General features: G+C 43.3%; 1 protein-coding gene across 6 annotated transcripts in view; it reads right to left on the minus strand.

Annotated features, from left to right (window-relative positions):
* Positions 1 to 17,912, minus strand: part of TANC2 (tetratricopeptide repeat, ankyrin repeat and coiled-coil containing 2) — a 773,447-nt gene that overhangs the window by 56,183 nt on the left and 699,352 nt on the right. For all 6 annotated transcript variants that reach the window (XM_082271257.1, XM_082271258.1, XM_082271262.1 and 3 more), the window contains 2 exons: positions 16,063 to 16,214; positions 9,967 to 10,135 (listed from right to left, as the gene is read on the minus strand). In XM_082271257.1, the coding sequence (XP_082127383.1) occupies positions 9,967 to 10,135; positions 16,063 to 16,214 (321 nt within the window). The remainder of the gene's footprint in view (positions 1 to 9,966; positions 10,136 to 16,062; positions 16,215 to 17,912) is intronic.

Genomic DNA, 17,912 nt, shown 5'->3' on the forward strand with positions numbered 1-17,912 from the left:
TAGAGGAGCTTGATTTGCTAGATCCAGCGACTATAGAAGCTGACCTCTGTTTACATAAAAAAGGGACATGGGGTTTTGGGGACCCTGTGTGCTTTTCAGGAAGCCTGTGTTAGGCAATGGCCTACTTCAGCAGGTTCTGGTCAATATACTAGACATTGCGTATTATTTCTACTTAGAGAATTGTCTGCTGCAGGAAAAGGTTTTCCAACATGCAGTGCACATACTGCTGCAGCCCAACAACTAGAGTAGTGTTTCTCAACCTTTTTTCAGTCAAGGCACCCTTTAAAATTCTGCACAATCTCCAGGCACTCCATTCTGAAATATAAAGAACAAAACTAATAGTCTTACATAATGCAGCAACATCCACACATGTAGGAGACTCAATGTTAGAGGTGATTTGTTCTTCCAAAGCAAATACATCTTTGCACATGGATAATTCTTTAACCGCTTGCCGATCGCCGCACGACTATTTACTGCGGCGGTCAGCCCCTCACAGGCAAAGCGACGTAGGTCTACGTCGCTAGCCTGTGAGGCTCTAGGGAGCGAGCACACGCGCCCCGCCAGAGGCGGGCTCCCGCACAGTCACGGACCCCCCCCCGCGCGTGTGCCCGGAGGACCTGATGTCCGCCGGGCACTCGCGATCTTCCGTTAAACCGGAAGAAAGGCAGGCGGCTAATGTAAACAAAGCCGCCTGTCATTCTTCCCTGTGTAAGAATGGAGATCACACGGTTCTACTATGTAGGACCGTTGATCTCTGTTCTTACACTAGTAGCCACAGCCAATCACAGTTAGAAACACGCCCCTAGGGACACACTTAACCCCTCCCTCTCCAATAAAGTTAACTCCTTCACTGCCAGTGTCATTTTTACAGTAACAGTGCATATGTATAGCACTGATTACTGCAGTAATGTCACTGGTAAACCCAAAAGTGTCAAAAATGTCAGTCAAGGGTCCAATCTGTCCGCCGCAATGTGGCAGTCCCGCAAAAAAAAAAAACGCAGATCGCCGCCATTACTCGTTAAAAAAAAAACAACAAAAATGACAAAAATCTTTCCCTTAGTTAGTAAACGCAATAACTTTTGCGCAAACCAATCAAAATATGCTTTTTGCGATTTTTTTTTACCAAACATAGGTAGCATAAAACAAATTGGCCTAAAATGTTAAAAAATGTTGATTTTTAAATTTTTTTGGGGGAATTTCATATAAAAAAATGTGAAAAATATTGTTATTTTTGCAAAATTGACGCTCTTTTTTTGTTTATAGCGCATGATCAAAAAATTGCACAGGTGATCAAATACCACCAAAAGAAAGCTCTGTTTGTGGGAAAAAAAGGACGTCAAATTAGTTTAGGTACAGCTTTGCATGACCGCGCAATTGTCCGTTAAAGTCACGCAGTGCCGAATCGCAAAATAGGCCCTGGTCAGGAAGGGGGTAAAATCTTCCGGGGCTTAAGTGGTTAAAGGAGAAGTAAAGTCTTTTGGTCCTACTTCTCCTAGGGATCAAAGAAGTGAACTTAGTTCTGCACACCTGTGACCCGTATTCAGCCGACAGTGGCTAAAGTCTGCTGCCAGCTGATGTTAGTCAGCTAGTCCAGACTCTGAAGAGACCCTAACTTTATTGTTGGGATCCACCCAGATGACTGGCCTGGCAGCTGTCTCAGCAAGCCACTGACAGCCTGAACCAACTACCCCTGTGAGTGAGGGAAGGGCAGAGCAGAGAGCCGGAGACTGACAGTCGCCGGCTCTCTGCTCACTGAAGACCAAGAACAGAGCGATCAGCGGTCTTTGATTACTCAATTCTCGGGGCAGAGGTGGCGGGGGACCAATGCTGCATCCACCTAGGTGAGTAGGAGTGTTCCTTTTTTAAAATTCCAAACTTCTTTGTAATATACAGAATTCCAGTAAAGAAAGAATGTACAAATTTGGAACAGGAAGGATGTAAAAACATGAAAGTCACATCAAATATTTTTTTCTCTGAGGCAAAAATTACAGTAACTAGAATGTACATTTTATGACAATACATGGTGGTGAATCAAAAAAAAAAAAATCCATAAAAATAGTGGCCCTGCCTTACAGAAGTGGAGCAACAGATAACTGCCATTGCCCAAAGCAATCAATGAAACATGATGCTACAATTCCTGATCTGAACTAGAAAGACAAAATTGGATTATAATCATCTGCTAGAAGCAACACCTTCACATTTGGTTCATTCATTTGAAAAATCATGTTGTGTCTCTAGGACAAAAATAGGGATGGCATGTAGGATGAAAGGCAGCATTTTATGAGGACGTGCCCACAGTTAAAACAGTTGAACATCTGCAGCAGCTGAGCATCTGGGTCATGGAAGGGGTTAACTTCAAGTGTGTGCTTCAAGAGCTCTGAAGGGGACAATGTCTACTCTGAATAAGGCTGAACACATCCTGGGAAGTTGTCTCTCCAAAAAAATGACAGGGAAGGAGACATTCACCTGTCATCTGAAGTGCTGGCATCAGCTGCTGTTTATTATGCAACTCACTCCATGGACTAAAGTGATGCATGACCAATGAGACAGAGGGATTGGCCAGGTATCTCTGAACAATAACAAGCACTTCTGAAAGTTAGAGGCACTTGTCATCTCCTCCTAGGTATCCCAAAACAGACCAGTCCTCATTTGAGCACTGCATTGGGCAAAAAACAGGTTACCAACTGTGTCTGGAAAAAAAAAAAAACAGCCTAAAGGGAATGTACGTGGATAAAATACCTTTCAAGGCACAGGGAGGCAAGATGGAAACCTGAGGAAGTCATTTCTAATGAGTTGGAGCACGCAGTCTAACAACAGCACACTGGTGCATGCACACTGGGAGCGTATTCCAGTATTGATATTTACCCTACGTGAGTAAGTTTGCTTACAATAAACCAGAGGTTTAAAATAGTGTTACGCTAGGTGCGATGTGTTTTTTCCTTCTAAATTCATGGATCCTCGATCAATGATGTTTGGGGCTGATATTCGCCAAATCCCTCTGCAGCAAATGTCCTGTGAGCCCGAAAGCAAATATTGTATGGTTCTTGTGGGTTGAAAGCGATTGATGACCTCCATTAATAAGAGGTCAGACCGCATGGTAAGGAGTTTGGCTATCTGGTGGTGGGTGTGAAGGATTTTTGCGAACACCATTTTTAAGAAGATAATATCCCTTGGAGTGTGATGGATAATGCACAGAATGGGATGGGACTAAATATTTACTTCTTAATATAATTTGTGATATCAGGGATGTTTGAAATGACATATCAGCATGGATGTCGCACCAATTCCTAAATCTCTAAAACAGAGCTGCTAATATTCCCCCCTGCCCGTCCCCCCCTCCCCATCAAGGTCAATAATGCAACCATCAATTCCTCTGCTCACACCAGGGTACTAGGTGTAATCCTAGACTCTGACCTGTCCTTTCAGCCCCAAATTCAATTGTTGTCAAAAGCTTATAGACTTCACCTCCGTAACATCTCTAAAATTCACCTCTTATTAACTAATGAAACCACCAAGCTACTCATTCAATGCCTTGTTATCTCTTGGCTTGACTATTCCAACTCCCGTCTCATAGGTCTACCTCTCCATAGGCTATCCCTTCTTCATTCTTTCATGAATGCTGCTGTCAGACTCATCTACCTTACCAACCTCTCAGTGTCTGCCACCCCTCTCTGCCAATCCCTACACTAGCTCCTGATCGCCCAGCGAATTAAACTCAAAATACTAACATCATCATACAAAGCCATTTACAACTCTGCCCAGAGCTACATCACCAATTTTGTCTCCTAATATCACCCAAACCATCCTCTCCCCTCCTCTCAAGACCTCCTGCTCTCTAGCTCCCTTGTCTCCTTCTCCCATGCTCGTCTCCAGAGCCTCTTCCATCCTCTGGAACTCTTTACCTCAATCTGTCTGGCTATCTCCTACACTGGCTACCTTTAGGGGATCCATGAAAACTCATCTCCTCAGGGAAGCCCATCATGCCTCCAACTAATCTTTCATCACCTCACCCCCCCCCCCCCCAGTTAGAAACTTGTGTACCACTTGCCCCACCCTATAAGATTGCCAGCTCTATTGAGCAGGGCTCTCTTAACTCTCTTGTATTTTATGGTATTGCAACTGTACTGTCTCCCTTTTACATTGTAAAATGCTGTGTAAACCGCTAGCGCTTTATAAATCCTGTATAATAATTATAATTTTAAAAGGGTTGGTGGTAAAATTGTTATATTTTTTTCTGCACTTAAAGGGACATCAATTTACATATATGGTATGTAACCTACACCTCAACCTGATCTTCCCCTGCGCCTTTCCTTAATCCCATTCTCTTCTATATATACACAGTACCTAGTGGGCTCATTATCTTATATTTTCCATTGTTTATCTTACATTTTTTCCTCCCCAAGAGCTGTGGTACTTTGCAACTCTGTGTATCTGACATAGAAGGATGAGAGGATGGGGCTTTTCTAGTTTATTGGTGATTAGTTGACCTATCTACATATCATGCCTGTGAAGTCTTTATGCAAAGGTATTGTGAGCATATTTCCAGTGCCTTTTAGTTACTAAGTACAATGGGAATGCTGGAGAAAGTAACCACACTGCATTTTCATATTTAATTTTTTTTCTTGGAAATCAATAAACATTATTGTAAGTAAAGGGAAAGTTCAGTCTTTTTTTTTCTTGCCATCTCACTAAAAAACAAATGGACTCCCTTAATATCATATCTCAGCAGCTGTCAAGCTGAGAGGTAGGGTGATCGTGGTGGCTAATCTTTACTTCTTTTGGTGCCTAATCTAAAACAAGCTCATAAAATGTGAACGTCACATCAAAACTTGGTACAGGTTAACTCTGCAATAGGAATTACAGAATATATTATAGGAATACTTCAAAACCAAAAAATAAATCAAACATCTGGTTTGGTTTCGGAGTATTACATAGCGTAGCACTGGATCATTTTAGGTTGTGATTTCGTAACATTCAGAGTGAATGGAACACTCCTAGATCTCAGCAACACTCATTCTTTATATTGTATGTTTTTTTTCACATAGGTGTGCGCAAGGTTATTTGTTTTTGTTTTAATAATAATCACAGAATATACAGTATATTAGGCTTTGCCTTTAATGTTGTAGAATCCAAATTGTTGTAGAAAATTCTACACCTACAGCAAATGAATACATGGCACACCTTCATTAAGGCTGGTTAGAAATTTGTGAAAGCCTGGGGTGTGTGCTGGAGGCAGAAAGAGTAATTGCCTCTAGGATAACAAGGAATTACGGATGACACCATCCCTGAAGCAAATGAAGATTTGCCTCAGTTTGTGGTGCAGGTAGGGGTAGGATCGCTGTCATCATGACTGAAGCAGGAGGGGGTTAATGTGGGAAGCCTAACCCTGTGGCTAAGAAGAATCAATCAAACAGTAAAAATTTCTCTCTGGGAGGAAAGAGATTGATTTCTGCTTTGTAGGAGTCAGACTGGGTAGTTTTTAGTCAAGCCTTGGTGGGACTATTCAGCGCTGAGAGAGATAGGGTGTATGCTGGAAGACTGTTAATGTGCCGAGAAGATATGATAGCACAGGATTGAGGTCAGCAGGAGGCCTTATGAATAATGAGTATATGAGGCTTGCAGGCTGGTGAAGCACTGTATAAACAGGATCAGCATTTCATAAGTGGGCTATAGTGGGGGGTACACGCAGGGTCGGGAGGTAGGAATCTAAATCAAGAAGAAAAAGGGTGATAACAGTACTAAACTAGAGTCAAGGTGGCCGCAAATAGAACCATCTTTCTTTGATTCAAGTCTAATTGACAAACAGAAGATTTATACCACTCCATAACCACTACTGGATGACTCAACTAGTTTAATTGCAGAGGTGACCATCAAATAAGAGATAAAAAGAATAAAAAATTATAAAAATGTTTTTTCTGCTTTTTTATTTTTCCTGACCCACATACTCTTCTTATTGCCTTATGTTTCAAGCAAGCAATAGGGATAGTTTACACTAGCGTTGCTTTTTGAAGAGCGATCGGCATTCAGACTGCTCTTGAGAGAGCATTAGATAGGTAGTGAGGTGGCCTTGTATCGCCTCCTTGCTGACTACTTTTTTCCCATGAAGCCCGCACTAGCATGCTGTAGGGTCGCCCCTATTTAGTTGAATAGGTCGTGTCGAGCAACTAGGACAACCCACTGAACATGACAGCAGGGATAATTTCTGATGTGCCGTGGTGCCTATGCATATGTACTAACCCCTTTGCTACCTTTGCAGCATAATGGGAGCAATGAGGAGCAATGGGGGGGGGGGGGGGGAATGACATCATAAACATGTCTCAGCCACACATTTATACCGCTAACAACCACCCCCCCCACCCAAACACAAGTGTAAATGAGGCCTTCGTTAAAAACAAAAATGCTTGATTCTGTTTATGCTATAAAGCAGGCATCACTAAATGGTGGCCCGGGGGGCAAGTCCGGACCCAATCAATGTTCCGTCCGGCCCCGCAGCGGTCGCACCATTTAGGATCTGTTTATTTTCCCTCTGCCGCTCTGTCTTTATAGAGCTGACATCGGAGGAGCAGAGCAGTTATTCACGGTTGCTAGAACTGCCCTGTATTCTAGCAACCAATCAGTTACCTGGGGCAGGTCCCGCCCTCCGTCCATCCCTTTGCTGCACTTCCGATGTCAGCTGCTGTGCCTCAGATGTCAGCCACGCTGCCCTGTTTAAGGTAGGACAGGGAAGAGGGCACTGCTAATGTAAAGGAGGAAAGAGGGGTGATATAAAACATCCAGGGCAGAAATGTAAAGGAGTGATATGAAGGGGGGTGGGGTTCTACAAAGGGGGTGAGGATTGGAATGTGAAGGGGGGCTGGAGACTGCAGTGTGAAGGGGGTTTTTAAAAAATAGGGGATGAGCACAGGAATGTCAGGGGGTACTATAAAGGGGGTGAGGACAGGGATGTTAATGGGGGGCTGGGGACTGCAGTGTGAAGGAGGGGCGCAATAAAATGGGGGAGGACAGTTATGTGAAGAGGGGGTGTTATAAAGGGGGGGGGGAGGACAGTAATGTGAAGGGGGGAGGACAGTTATGTGAAGGGGGTGCTATAAAGGGGGGGGAGGACAGTTATGTGAAGGGGGTGCTATAAAGGGGGGGGACAGTTATGTGAAGGGGGGTAATATAAAGGGGGGGCAGTTATGTGAAGGGGGGTGCTATAAAGGGGGAGGACAGTTATGTGAAGGGGGTGCTATAAAGGGGGGGGGAGGACAGTTATGTGAAGGGGGTGCTATAAAGGGGGGAGGACAGTTATGTGAAGGGGGTGCTATAAAGGGGGGAGGACAGTTATGTGAAGGGGGTGCTATAAAGGGGGGAGGACAGTTATGTGAAGGGGTGCTATAAAGGGGGGGAGGACAGTTATGTGAAGGGGGTGCTATAAAGGGGGGGAGGACAGTTATGTGAAGGGGGTGCTATAAAGGGGGAGGACAGTTATGTGAAGGGGGTGCTATGAAGGGGGAGGACAGTTATGTGAAGGGGGGGGGGTGCTATGAAGGGGGTGAGGACAGTTATGTGAAGGAGGATGCTATAAAGGGGGTGAGGACAGTTATGTGAAGGGGGGTGCTATGAAGGGGGTGAGGATAGTTATGTGAAGGGGGTGCTATAAAGGGGGGAGGACAGTTATGTGAAGGGGGTGCTATAAAGGGGGGGGACAGTTATGTGAATGGGGTGCTATAAGGGGGGGGGACAGTTATGTGAAGGGGGTAATATAAAGGGGGGGCAGATATGTGAAGGGGGTGCTATAAAGGGGGGAGGACAGTTATGTGAAGGGGGGTGCTATAAAGGGGGTAAGGACAGTTATGTGAAGGGGGTGCTATAAAGGGGGGGGGAGGACAGTTATGTGAAGGGGGTGCTATAAAGGGGGGAGGACAGTTATGTGAAGGGGGTGCTATGAAGGGGGGAGGACAGTTATGTGAAGGGGGGGTGCTATGAAGGGGGTGAGGACAGTTATGTGAAGGAGGATGCTATAAAGGGGGTGAGGACAGTTATGCGAAGGGGGGTGCTATGAAGGGGGTGAGGATAGTTATGTGAAGGGGGTGCTATAAAGGGATGGGACAGTTATGTGAAGGGGGTGCTATAAAGGGGGTAAGGACAGTTATGTGAAGGGGGTGCTATAAAGGGGGGGGGACAATTATGTGAAGGGGGGTGCTATAAAGAGGATGAGGACAGGAATGTGAAGGGGGTGCTGTACAGGGGGTGAGGACAGAAATGTGAAGGGGGGCTGGGGACTGCAATGTGAAGGAGAGGTACTATAAAGGGGGCGAGAACAGGAATGTGATATGGGTGGGTGATATGAAAGGGGCTTTGAATTGCAATTTAAAGTAGGGGTGATATAAAGGGGGGTCACTGACAAAAATGTGAAGGGCTGAGGACTGTAATGTGAAGGGGGGATGATGTGCAGTGGGACTGAGAACACTGATGTAATAAAAAGGATTGTGATGTGAAGGATTGTAGACTGGGCTCACATTATTGTGTAACGCGTGTAGGCGGCCCATTTATTTCAGTGGGCTGCCTTGTAAGCAGAAACGCAGAAAAATAAGTCCCTGACCTTTTTTTTTTTTTTTAATTGCCCCATACCAAGCTGCATGGTACTGTGGCACCATGTGATGTGGCACTCGTAAAGACGCGCCATGTTTGCGCATTGTGCAGAGGTGCCATTGAGAGCCAAACATATGATCCGGACCTCGGTTAGAAGAAAATTTTACCTACTGGACCTTAATGAATTTTAATTCATTACCCCTGCTATAAAGCATAGATGGGGAAGTTCATGCAGATGCCTGCATCCTGTATGCCTGGGCAAAATAACAAAAAAATAATTCAGTACATCTTATGTACATACTTTGCTCCATGTTTTGATACTGCCAGAAATCCAGTGAGCTCAGAACTTCCTGTAGTGAGATGACAAAACAATGCCTCTGCTACATTGAAGAACACCTCACCATTATAGAGACAAGAGGGAAGGAGTTCTGTAGTCCAGCAGGGCTGACAACACTGCTTGCAGTTTCAATGCAGAAGAGGCAGCTCTCTTCAGAAAGTTGGGAGCACACTTGATTTCTGGCAGATTAACAGGCATTGTTCTCTATCTGTAATGTTCGTAAATGGAAAAAAACATGGGGAAATGTGCATGTACTGCAGAGATGTACTATTATTACTACTACTACAGGTAATTAAATAATGTGGACATTTTACTCAGCGTTATACATATTGTACATTCACATCAGTCTAAATAGGTTTTCCTTTCAATTTTGCCCACACAAACTAGAAGAGTAAAACAGCCGCAATCACACAACTTTTTCTAACTTGTCTAAGCACTATTTTGGCCAGATTTCTGACTGTGAACTAGTAATTTTTTGATCAATTTAATTCCAAAATTATTGGCCACACAGCGCCTGCGTCCAGTCAGATGCAGCCACTGATCCATTACTTTGACAGCAGACTGGTATCTGCAGCAGGAGATTCGTCCCTCCATATAGCATATGTATGTACTGTATAGCAGGCTGATCAAAAAACTGAATAGTGTATGGCCACATTTAGTCTACAGGTGCCCACAGATGTGAGATCAACTAACCCAGATGATAGCCACCTAATGCTTGTCACCACAATAAATCCCCTGTATCTGGTAATGTCCTTTTCATGTCCTCATCCTCCTTTAGAACTGACAAGTATTCAGAAAAGGAAAAGGCAAAATTGACCTAAGGGGACACAAACATTATGAATGACAAATGACATCAACAACCAAATTGGTCATATTAACATTCCTATAGGGGTCATGAAATCAGTGAGAGAGACTCTCCATCATACCTACTGTTTAGTAAAATTTGCCTCTTTGTGACTGCAGAGACAACAGACCTATTGATCAGCAGATCTTCCCTTGTGACTCTAGAAATACTTTCCCAATCATATTTGAAAATGTTGGATTTGTACCCTTACCAATAATGCCGCTGTCCCTACTCTCCAGGGTGGATGTGGGGCTGCAGTCCTTGGTCGCCCCAGTAGTATTGGGTGGAGGAAGGGTCGAGCATGGGCTGTTGGCAGGAGGAGAAGCGGTACTACTGGTCAAGGTGGAACAGGGGCTGATCCTCTGAGTCGCCGCAGAGCCCTGAGGGGGAATGAAGACAGTAGCAAAGTAAGGTTAGAGAAAATTAACTCTGAAGTCACTCACAGTAAAGCTAATCAAGTCATAGGACTGCTGATCAAGAATGCTATGAGCAAGCACAGGCCATAAAGGTAAAGATAAAGAAATTCTTAGTTTAACAACATGAGATTTCTCAAATCAAGTTATGATAAAGTCTATACAGTCATGGCCATAAATCTTGGCACCCCTGCATTTGTCAGATAATGCACCGCTTCACCCCGAGCAAATTGTTGCAATTAGAAATGTTTAGAAATTCTTATGTTCATTTCCTTTGTTTGCATTGGTATGACATAAAAGTGGAGAAACAAAAAGCCAAATTTGACACGTTCCACGCAAAACTTAAAAAATGGACTGGACAAAATGGTTGGCACGTTCTCAAAATTGTAAGAAATAATTGCATTGCAAGTTTTTGATGCTACTGTAATTTGTAATTTAACAAACCTGTATCAATTAACAGGTGCTGAAAATATAGAAATCACACCGGCAACCAGTTAAAATGGTGAAAAATTGACTCAACCTTTCTGTTGTGTCTCTCTGTGTGCCACAGGGAGCATGGAGAAGAGAAAGAGCAGCAAAGAATTGTCTGAGGATTTAAGAACAAAAATTGTCCATCTCCAGAGATCTTAAAGTTCCTGTGTCCACTCTGCACAGCATTATCAAGAGGTTTACAGCCCATGGCACTGTAGCTAATCTCCCTGGACGTGGAGGAAAGAGAAAAATGCATCAAAGAGTTTGCCAAAAATTACCCGAGGAAGCCAAAATCCTTTTGGAAGAATGTGCTGTGGACAGACGAAACAAAATTATAAATGTCTGGGTGAAGCCCACCCTTCTGCTGTTTTCAGAAAAAGAAATGAGCCCTTTAAAGAAAAAATACAGTCCCTACAGTCAAACATGGTGGATGATCACTGATGTTTTGGGGTTGCTTTGTTGCTTCCGGCACTGGATATTTTGACCCTGTGCATGGCATTATGAGATCTGAAGACTACCATAGAATTCTGGGGTCCAATGTAGGGCTCACTGTCAGAAAGTTGGGTGTCCGTCAGAGGTGTAGGACAAAGCGCTGAAGAGAACTGAACTGGCCAGCAATGAGTCCAGATTCACACCCCATACAGCACCTGTGGAGAGAGCTCAAAACAGCAGTTGGGAAAAGGAACGCTTCGAATCTGAGCGACCTGGAGCAGTTGGCGAAAGATGAGTGGTCCAAAATTCCAGTAGAGAGGTGTAAGAAACTCATTGATGGTTACAGGAAGCGATTGATTTCAGTTATTTTTTCCAAGGGGTGTGATAACAAATATTAAATTAAGGGTGACAGTCATTTTGTCCAGCCCATGTTTGGAGTTTTTTGTGGAATGTGTCTGATTCGGCTTTTTGTTTCTCCACCTTTTTGTGTCATACCAATAAAAAAAACTAAAGAAATAAACATGAGAATGCCTAAACATTTGTAATTGCAATACTTTTTTGGGTGAAGTGGTGCATTATCTGACAGAAATGTAGGGGTGCCAATATTTTCAGCCAAGACTAAATGAAGATATATCAAGATATGTGAATAACACAAGAGGAATGGTATTGCCAATTACTAGTGATGCACTGAAATTTCGGCCGCTGAAAATTATTGGATGAAAATAGTATTTTCTGCGTTGTGCATAAAGAAAACAAGGTACCCATAATGGCCGTCGAAAACGCACGTGATTTTGTCATGATTTTACCATGCTTATGGAGTGTATTTCATAGGTCACGGTACTCACAAATTGCATCAAAAACACAACACAGGTGCATTTGCTGCCTTTTCAATGGGGAGGTGTGTTTTTGGTGTTTTTTTTTTTACCAAAATATGCACCAAAAATGCAGAAAGCAGGAATTTTAATACCACTTCAAAAGGTTACAAATAATAACCGACAAAAAATGAACATTCTTTTAAATTCATGATATTAATTAAGAGTCAAATATAGTAATCAATTATTAAAATGTACCGTATGTAGTTTTTAAAAACCGTCAATTTCAGTTTTGGCCAAGTGCCTCCTGAATTTTTGATTTCGGCACTGGAATTTTCATTTCAGTGAACCACTGGTAATTACCACTGACTGAACTAATTAAATTAATGTCTAAACTAATGATTTGATATGGCAATACATTTAACAGTTAGGATTCAACAATACCCTAGAGAAAAAGTATTGTATTAAGAAATGTCAAATCTGCCCTCCCACCATGCAGCACTGATGACAACTTTCAATTACACTGCAGGGGACGGCTGAGAGCATTGGAGAAGAGAGCTGGTAATGGTAAAGCTGGCCATACATTATACAATTTTATTATTCAATTCCCTTTAGACTTACCTTCAACTATGTAGCGCAAGGGCCTGCCTGACTGCTTACAAATTGAAAGTGTTTAGATTTGACCTCCTATTATATGGTTTTGGTAAATCTAAAGGAAAATTGTACAAGAAAATTGTATAAAGTATGTTCAGCTTAAGTATAGACAGTATAGGATGATATAGCACTGTGTAGAGGGGATGTACAGTGCCTTGCGAAAGTATTCGGCCCCTTTGAACTTTGCGACCTTTTGCCACATTTCAGACTTCAAACAAAGATATAAAACTGTAATTATTTGTGAAGAATCAACAACAAGTGGGACACAATCATGAAGTGGAACGAAATTTATTGGATATTTCAAACTTTGTTAACAAATAAACTGAAAAATTGGGAGTGCAAAATTATTCAGCCCCTTTACTTTCAGTGCAGCAAACTATCTCCAGAAGTTCAGTGAGGATCTCTGAATGATCCAATGTTGACCTAAATGACTAATAAATGATAAATAGAATCCACCTGTGTGTAATCAAGTCTCTGTATAAATGCACCTGCACTGTGATAGTCTCAGAGGTCCGTTTAAAGTGCAGAGAGCATCATGAAGAACAAGGAACACACCAGGCAGGTCCGAGATACTGTTGTGGAGAAGTTTAAAGCCGGATATGGATACAAAAAGATTTCCCAAGCTTTAAACATCCCAAGGAGCACTGTGCAAGCGATAATATTGAAATGGAAGGAGTATCAGACCACTGCAAATCTACGAAGACCTGGCCGTCCCTCTAAACTTTCAGCTCATACAAGGAGAAGACTGATCAGAGATGCAGCCAAGAGGCCCATGATCACTCTGGACGAACTGCAGAGATCTACAGCTGAAGTGGGAGACTCTGTCCATAGGACAACAATCAGTCGTATACTGCACAAATCTGGCCTTTATGGAAGAGTGGCAAGAAGAAAGCCATTTCTTAAAGATATCCATAAAAAGTGTCGTTTAAAGTTTGCCACAAGCCACATGGGAGACACACCAAACATGTGGAAGAAGGTGCTCTGGTCAGATGAAACCAAAATCGAACTTTTTGACAACAATGCAAAACGTTATGTTTGGCGTAAAAGCAACACAGCTCATCACCCTGAACACACCATCCCCACTGTCAAACATGGTGGCAGCATCATGGTTTGGGCCTGCTTTTCTTCAGCAGGGACAGGGAAGATGTTTAAAATTGATGGGAAGATGGATGGAGCCAAATACAGGCCCTTTCTGGAAGAAAACCTGATGGAGTCTGCAAAAGACCTGAGACTGGGACGGAGATTTGTCTTCCAACAAGACAATGATCCAAAACATAAAGCAAAATCTACAATGGAATGGTTCACAAATAAACATATCCAGGTGTTAGAATGGCCAAGTCAAAGTCCAGACCTGAATCCAATCGAGAATCTGTGGAAAGAACTGAAAACTGCTGTTCACAAATGCTCTCCATCCAACCTCACTGAGCTCGAGCTGTTTTGCAAGGAGGAATGGGCAAAATTGAGAGACATACCCCAAGCGACTTACAGCTGTAATAGCAGCAAAAGGTGGCGCTACAAAGTATTAACTTAAGGGGGCTGAATAATTTTGCACGCCCAATTTTCAGTTTTTTATTTGTTAAAAAAGTTTGAAATATCCAATAAATTTTATTCCACTTCATGATTGTGTCCCCACTTGTTGTTGATTCTTCACAAAAAATTATAGTTTTATATCTTTATGTTTGAAGCCTGAAATTTGGCAAAAGGTCGAAAAGTTCAAGGGGGCCGAATACTTTCGCAAAGCACTGTATTTGCAATTTTTAAAAGTGACAAGTTTACTTTAAGAATCAAAGGTTACCTTCAAAGTTTAGTGAGATCATTATGAAGAAAAGGGCAGAATCACACAAAACTCTCCTTATATTTTGATAAATTAGATCTACAGACTTAAAGTAAACCTGTCAAAACCCAGAGAAACTCAAACTCAGCACCAAACAAATGCTACCTTCAATAAAAATGCATGTCAATAATTAGCAGATCCAAAGATATGGGTGGTTAAGGTTACCGAGTAAGTTACTATAAAAATCAGGCACCAATATAGTGAAAATCAGGCTGCTTCTAATCTAGGCAAAGGCTTCTCAATGCAAAAAGGTTTTAGGTGTATCTGTGACCCTTTTGCCTGCTATCCTTGGAATGTGATGTGACGAATTTGCAAACATTTGTGAAACCTACTATATATGAGGACGGCCCTTATGGCCCGTACACACGATCCGAAAATCGGACGAAAATTAACGATTGTGAAAGGATCGGACGATAATCGGATCGTTAGTACACAGCTTACGAGAGGCGATCACAACAGTTCACCCGATATTATCCGGTCGTGCAAGCATAAAAATTTTGATCGTATTATAACACATCGTACGATAATCGTATTATCAGTATGTTGTTCGTCCGAAAAAAATGGTGAGCAGTAGACAGCGCATGAGCAGTAGACATCATTTTCCCCTCACACGCTACAGCGTGGTTACGCATACCGGAAGCTAAGAATTATCGTCCGAGAAAATTCGTATCATGAGTAACCTCTGCCTTTAAGCGAATATTATTGAGAGCTGCTAGAATACGAAAAATAACGGATGGAACGTCGCCCGATTTTCGGATCGTGTGTACTGGGGATTAGGCTTGCTAAGGTCAGGCTACCCTACCTGTAACCTTAAATCAAAATATTTTAGCCAAACATAACCCTAAGTGAACACACAAGCCTAATTTTAACAATAAATAAACAATAAACCTCCTAAAATTTTAAACTAATTTTAACTGCACCAAAACCTCTTCAACATCTCCGAGTACCTGCATACACCTAAAAGTATACTAGTCAACCGGTCAGATTTTTATTACTGTCTGTGTATTTATTGTGGAGAGTCGTCCCTCTATATGTCCTGGACATAATGACCTAGTCATCAGAGAAGGAAGGATGGAAAATCCTCCAGTTTAGACACTTGTTCCTGTGACTGTGGTTTAAGACAGGAATTCCACTAGCTTAGGAGAGGTTTCCTCCCAATGTCCTGTTCCATCCCAAGAATAATAAGTGAAGGAGAGTCACCTCAGTGGGACACCAAAGCCAAAAAAAAACAAGAAAAACTGAAAACCTGGTGGGAGATTTAACTTCCCAATACTTGTTCTCTAAAACCTAAAAAGTGGCATTTTCATACACTATCTCCAGGGGACACAAACTCTTGATACAAACTGAAGACCAAGCTTCTGTGCTGTTCCTTCCCACCCCCGCTATCTCTTTTCTGAATAACAAATCTTCACTTCGCATTTAGCAAAATTCAAGTTCTTGTCGGACTTTGAATAAAACACTTTGATTTTCCCATGGTTCTTGACATATGTATACTTGAAGAAAAAAAGGAAATCATCTATACATCATTCCCATCTGTGGAAAGAAAGCAACCCTTTTGTCATTTCTTTAAAACCTTAAAATTAGAGGTTATTTTTTGTTTTCTTAGACAATTTGAAAAATGACCCTAAATGGAATTCTTTTTTCGGTATTCCGGTTTGGTCAGAGACCTTTCTGCCAGCATTACCCCTCACCTGATTCTCTTCCTGCCCCTCCATGCTGTACTGCGCACTGGCAGCTTGGACCTCAGAGACTTTTTCTCCCAGGAGGAAGCCCAGTCGGGTCATGAGGGTGTTGGCAGCCTCATCAACAGATGGAGGAGGGCCCAATACAGACTCCTCTTCACCTAGTGAAACAAAAACATGGACAAAGTCATTATCACTCCTCAGTGACCCATAGAAATAGCCAGCACAGTCAGACAACAGTTCTTTCTTGGAAAGATCATACCATAACCATGCATGCTTAGCTCATATGATGTTTATGGGGACACTCAGGGCCGGTCTTTGGGATGTGCGAGCTGTGCGGCCGCACAGGGAGTCATGGGCAACAGGGGCGCCATACGGCCATCACAGCTCGCAGCCAGGGCCGGTACAAGGGGTGGGCGGAAGGGACTACAATAGGCTGCCTGCAATGATGTGCCTAGTGCTTTCCTGCACCCGGCACAAGCCTGGAACCCAGCCTTTACTTCCCTGACAGGCACTTCTGAGTCCCAGCGAGGCGTGACATCACCGAGAGGCAGGCTGGGAGAGTACTATAGAGAGCAGCCGGGCAGCAAGTGAGTGTGACTTAGAGGAGGAAGCAACCAGGCAGTCAATCTAAAAAGTAAGCAGGGGGGCGTCTACTGATTATTCAGCTAAGTGAGGGGGGTTTTGAGGGGTGAGGTAATTAATTACCAATGGTATTTAAAATATGCAGCATGAAGGGGATTAATGCATTAGTGACCATTGTCCGTTAATAAACCCCTTTATGCTGCAGGATGTAGGTGTTTATCAACACTGACACTAATGCAGCACAAAAGGGGTTATTTAACTGACAATGGTCACTAATGCATTAATCCCCTTCATGCTGCATATTTCAAATACTATTGGTATTTAACCTCTTCATGCCCACGCTATAGCCAAAAGATGGCTACAGCGCGGGCCTATATTGCCCGGAGGGTGTCCATTTACATCTCCCCTGTACCATGCCCACAGCCCTGCATGTACTATGCCCACAGCCCTGCATGTACCATGCCCACAGCCCTGCCTCTCCTACACCATGCCTGCAGCCCCTGCATCTCCTGTACCATGCCTGCAGCACCTACATCTCCTGCCCCATGCCCGCAGCACTGTCTCTCCTGTGCCATGCCCACAGCCCTGTATGTACCATGCCCACAGCCCTGCATCATGCCCGCAGCCCCTGCATTTTCTGCACCATGCCTGTGGCCCCTGCATCTCCTGCACCATGTCAGCGGCCCATGCATTTCCTGCACCATGCCTGAAGCCCCTGCATCTCCTGCACCATGCCTGCAGCCCCTGCATCTCCTGCACCATGCCCGCAGCCCCTGCATCTCCTGCACCATGCCCGCAGCCCCTGCATCTCCTGCACCATGCCCGCAGCCCCTGCATCTCCTGCACCACGTCCGCAGCCCCTGCATCTCTCTCTTATTTGTTACAAATATTTTTTTCCTTTTTGTGTATGTTTAGGTGACCAGGGGGCGAGGGGTGAGGATGGGGGGGGGTGGGGGGCACCACCAGATTAGCTCGCACAGGGCGCCTGAACAATTAAGGCCGGCCCTGGTGACACTGGAGGATAGCAACAAGGTATCTCCACTGTCACGTTATCTTGAGGAAACCCTTTACCATCATTAAAACACAAGCTCTAAAGCAAAAAGTTTTAAATATGAAAGTGGGCTTTGTAAAACTAAGGGTAACAATGAAAGCCAGACAGGCATGCACAACCACACACACAGCTCAGAAGTAAGTGATTAGTATTGCATAATATGCATGTAATGTGGTGTTCCCCCTGGTAATCAATTTTTCTCAGACAATTCAAAATCTCCCAT

This window comes from Pelophylax lessonae (genome assembly GCF_965119305.1).
Source record: "Pelophylax lessonae genome assembly, chromosome: 11".
NCBI classification, from domain to species: domain Eukaryota; kingdom Metazoa; phylum Chordata; class Amphibia; order Anura; family Ranidae; genus Pelophylax; species Pelophylax lessonae.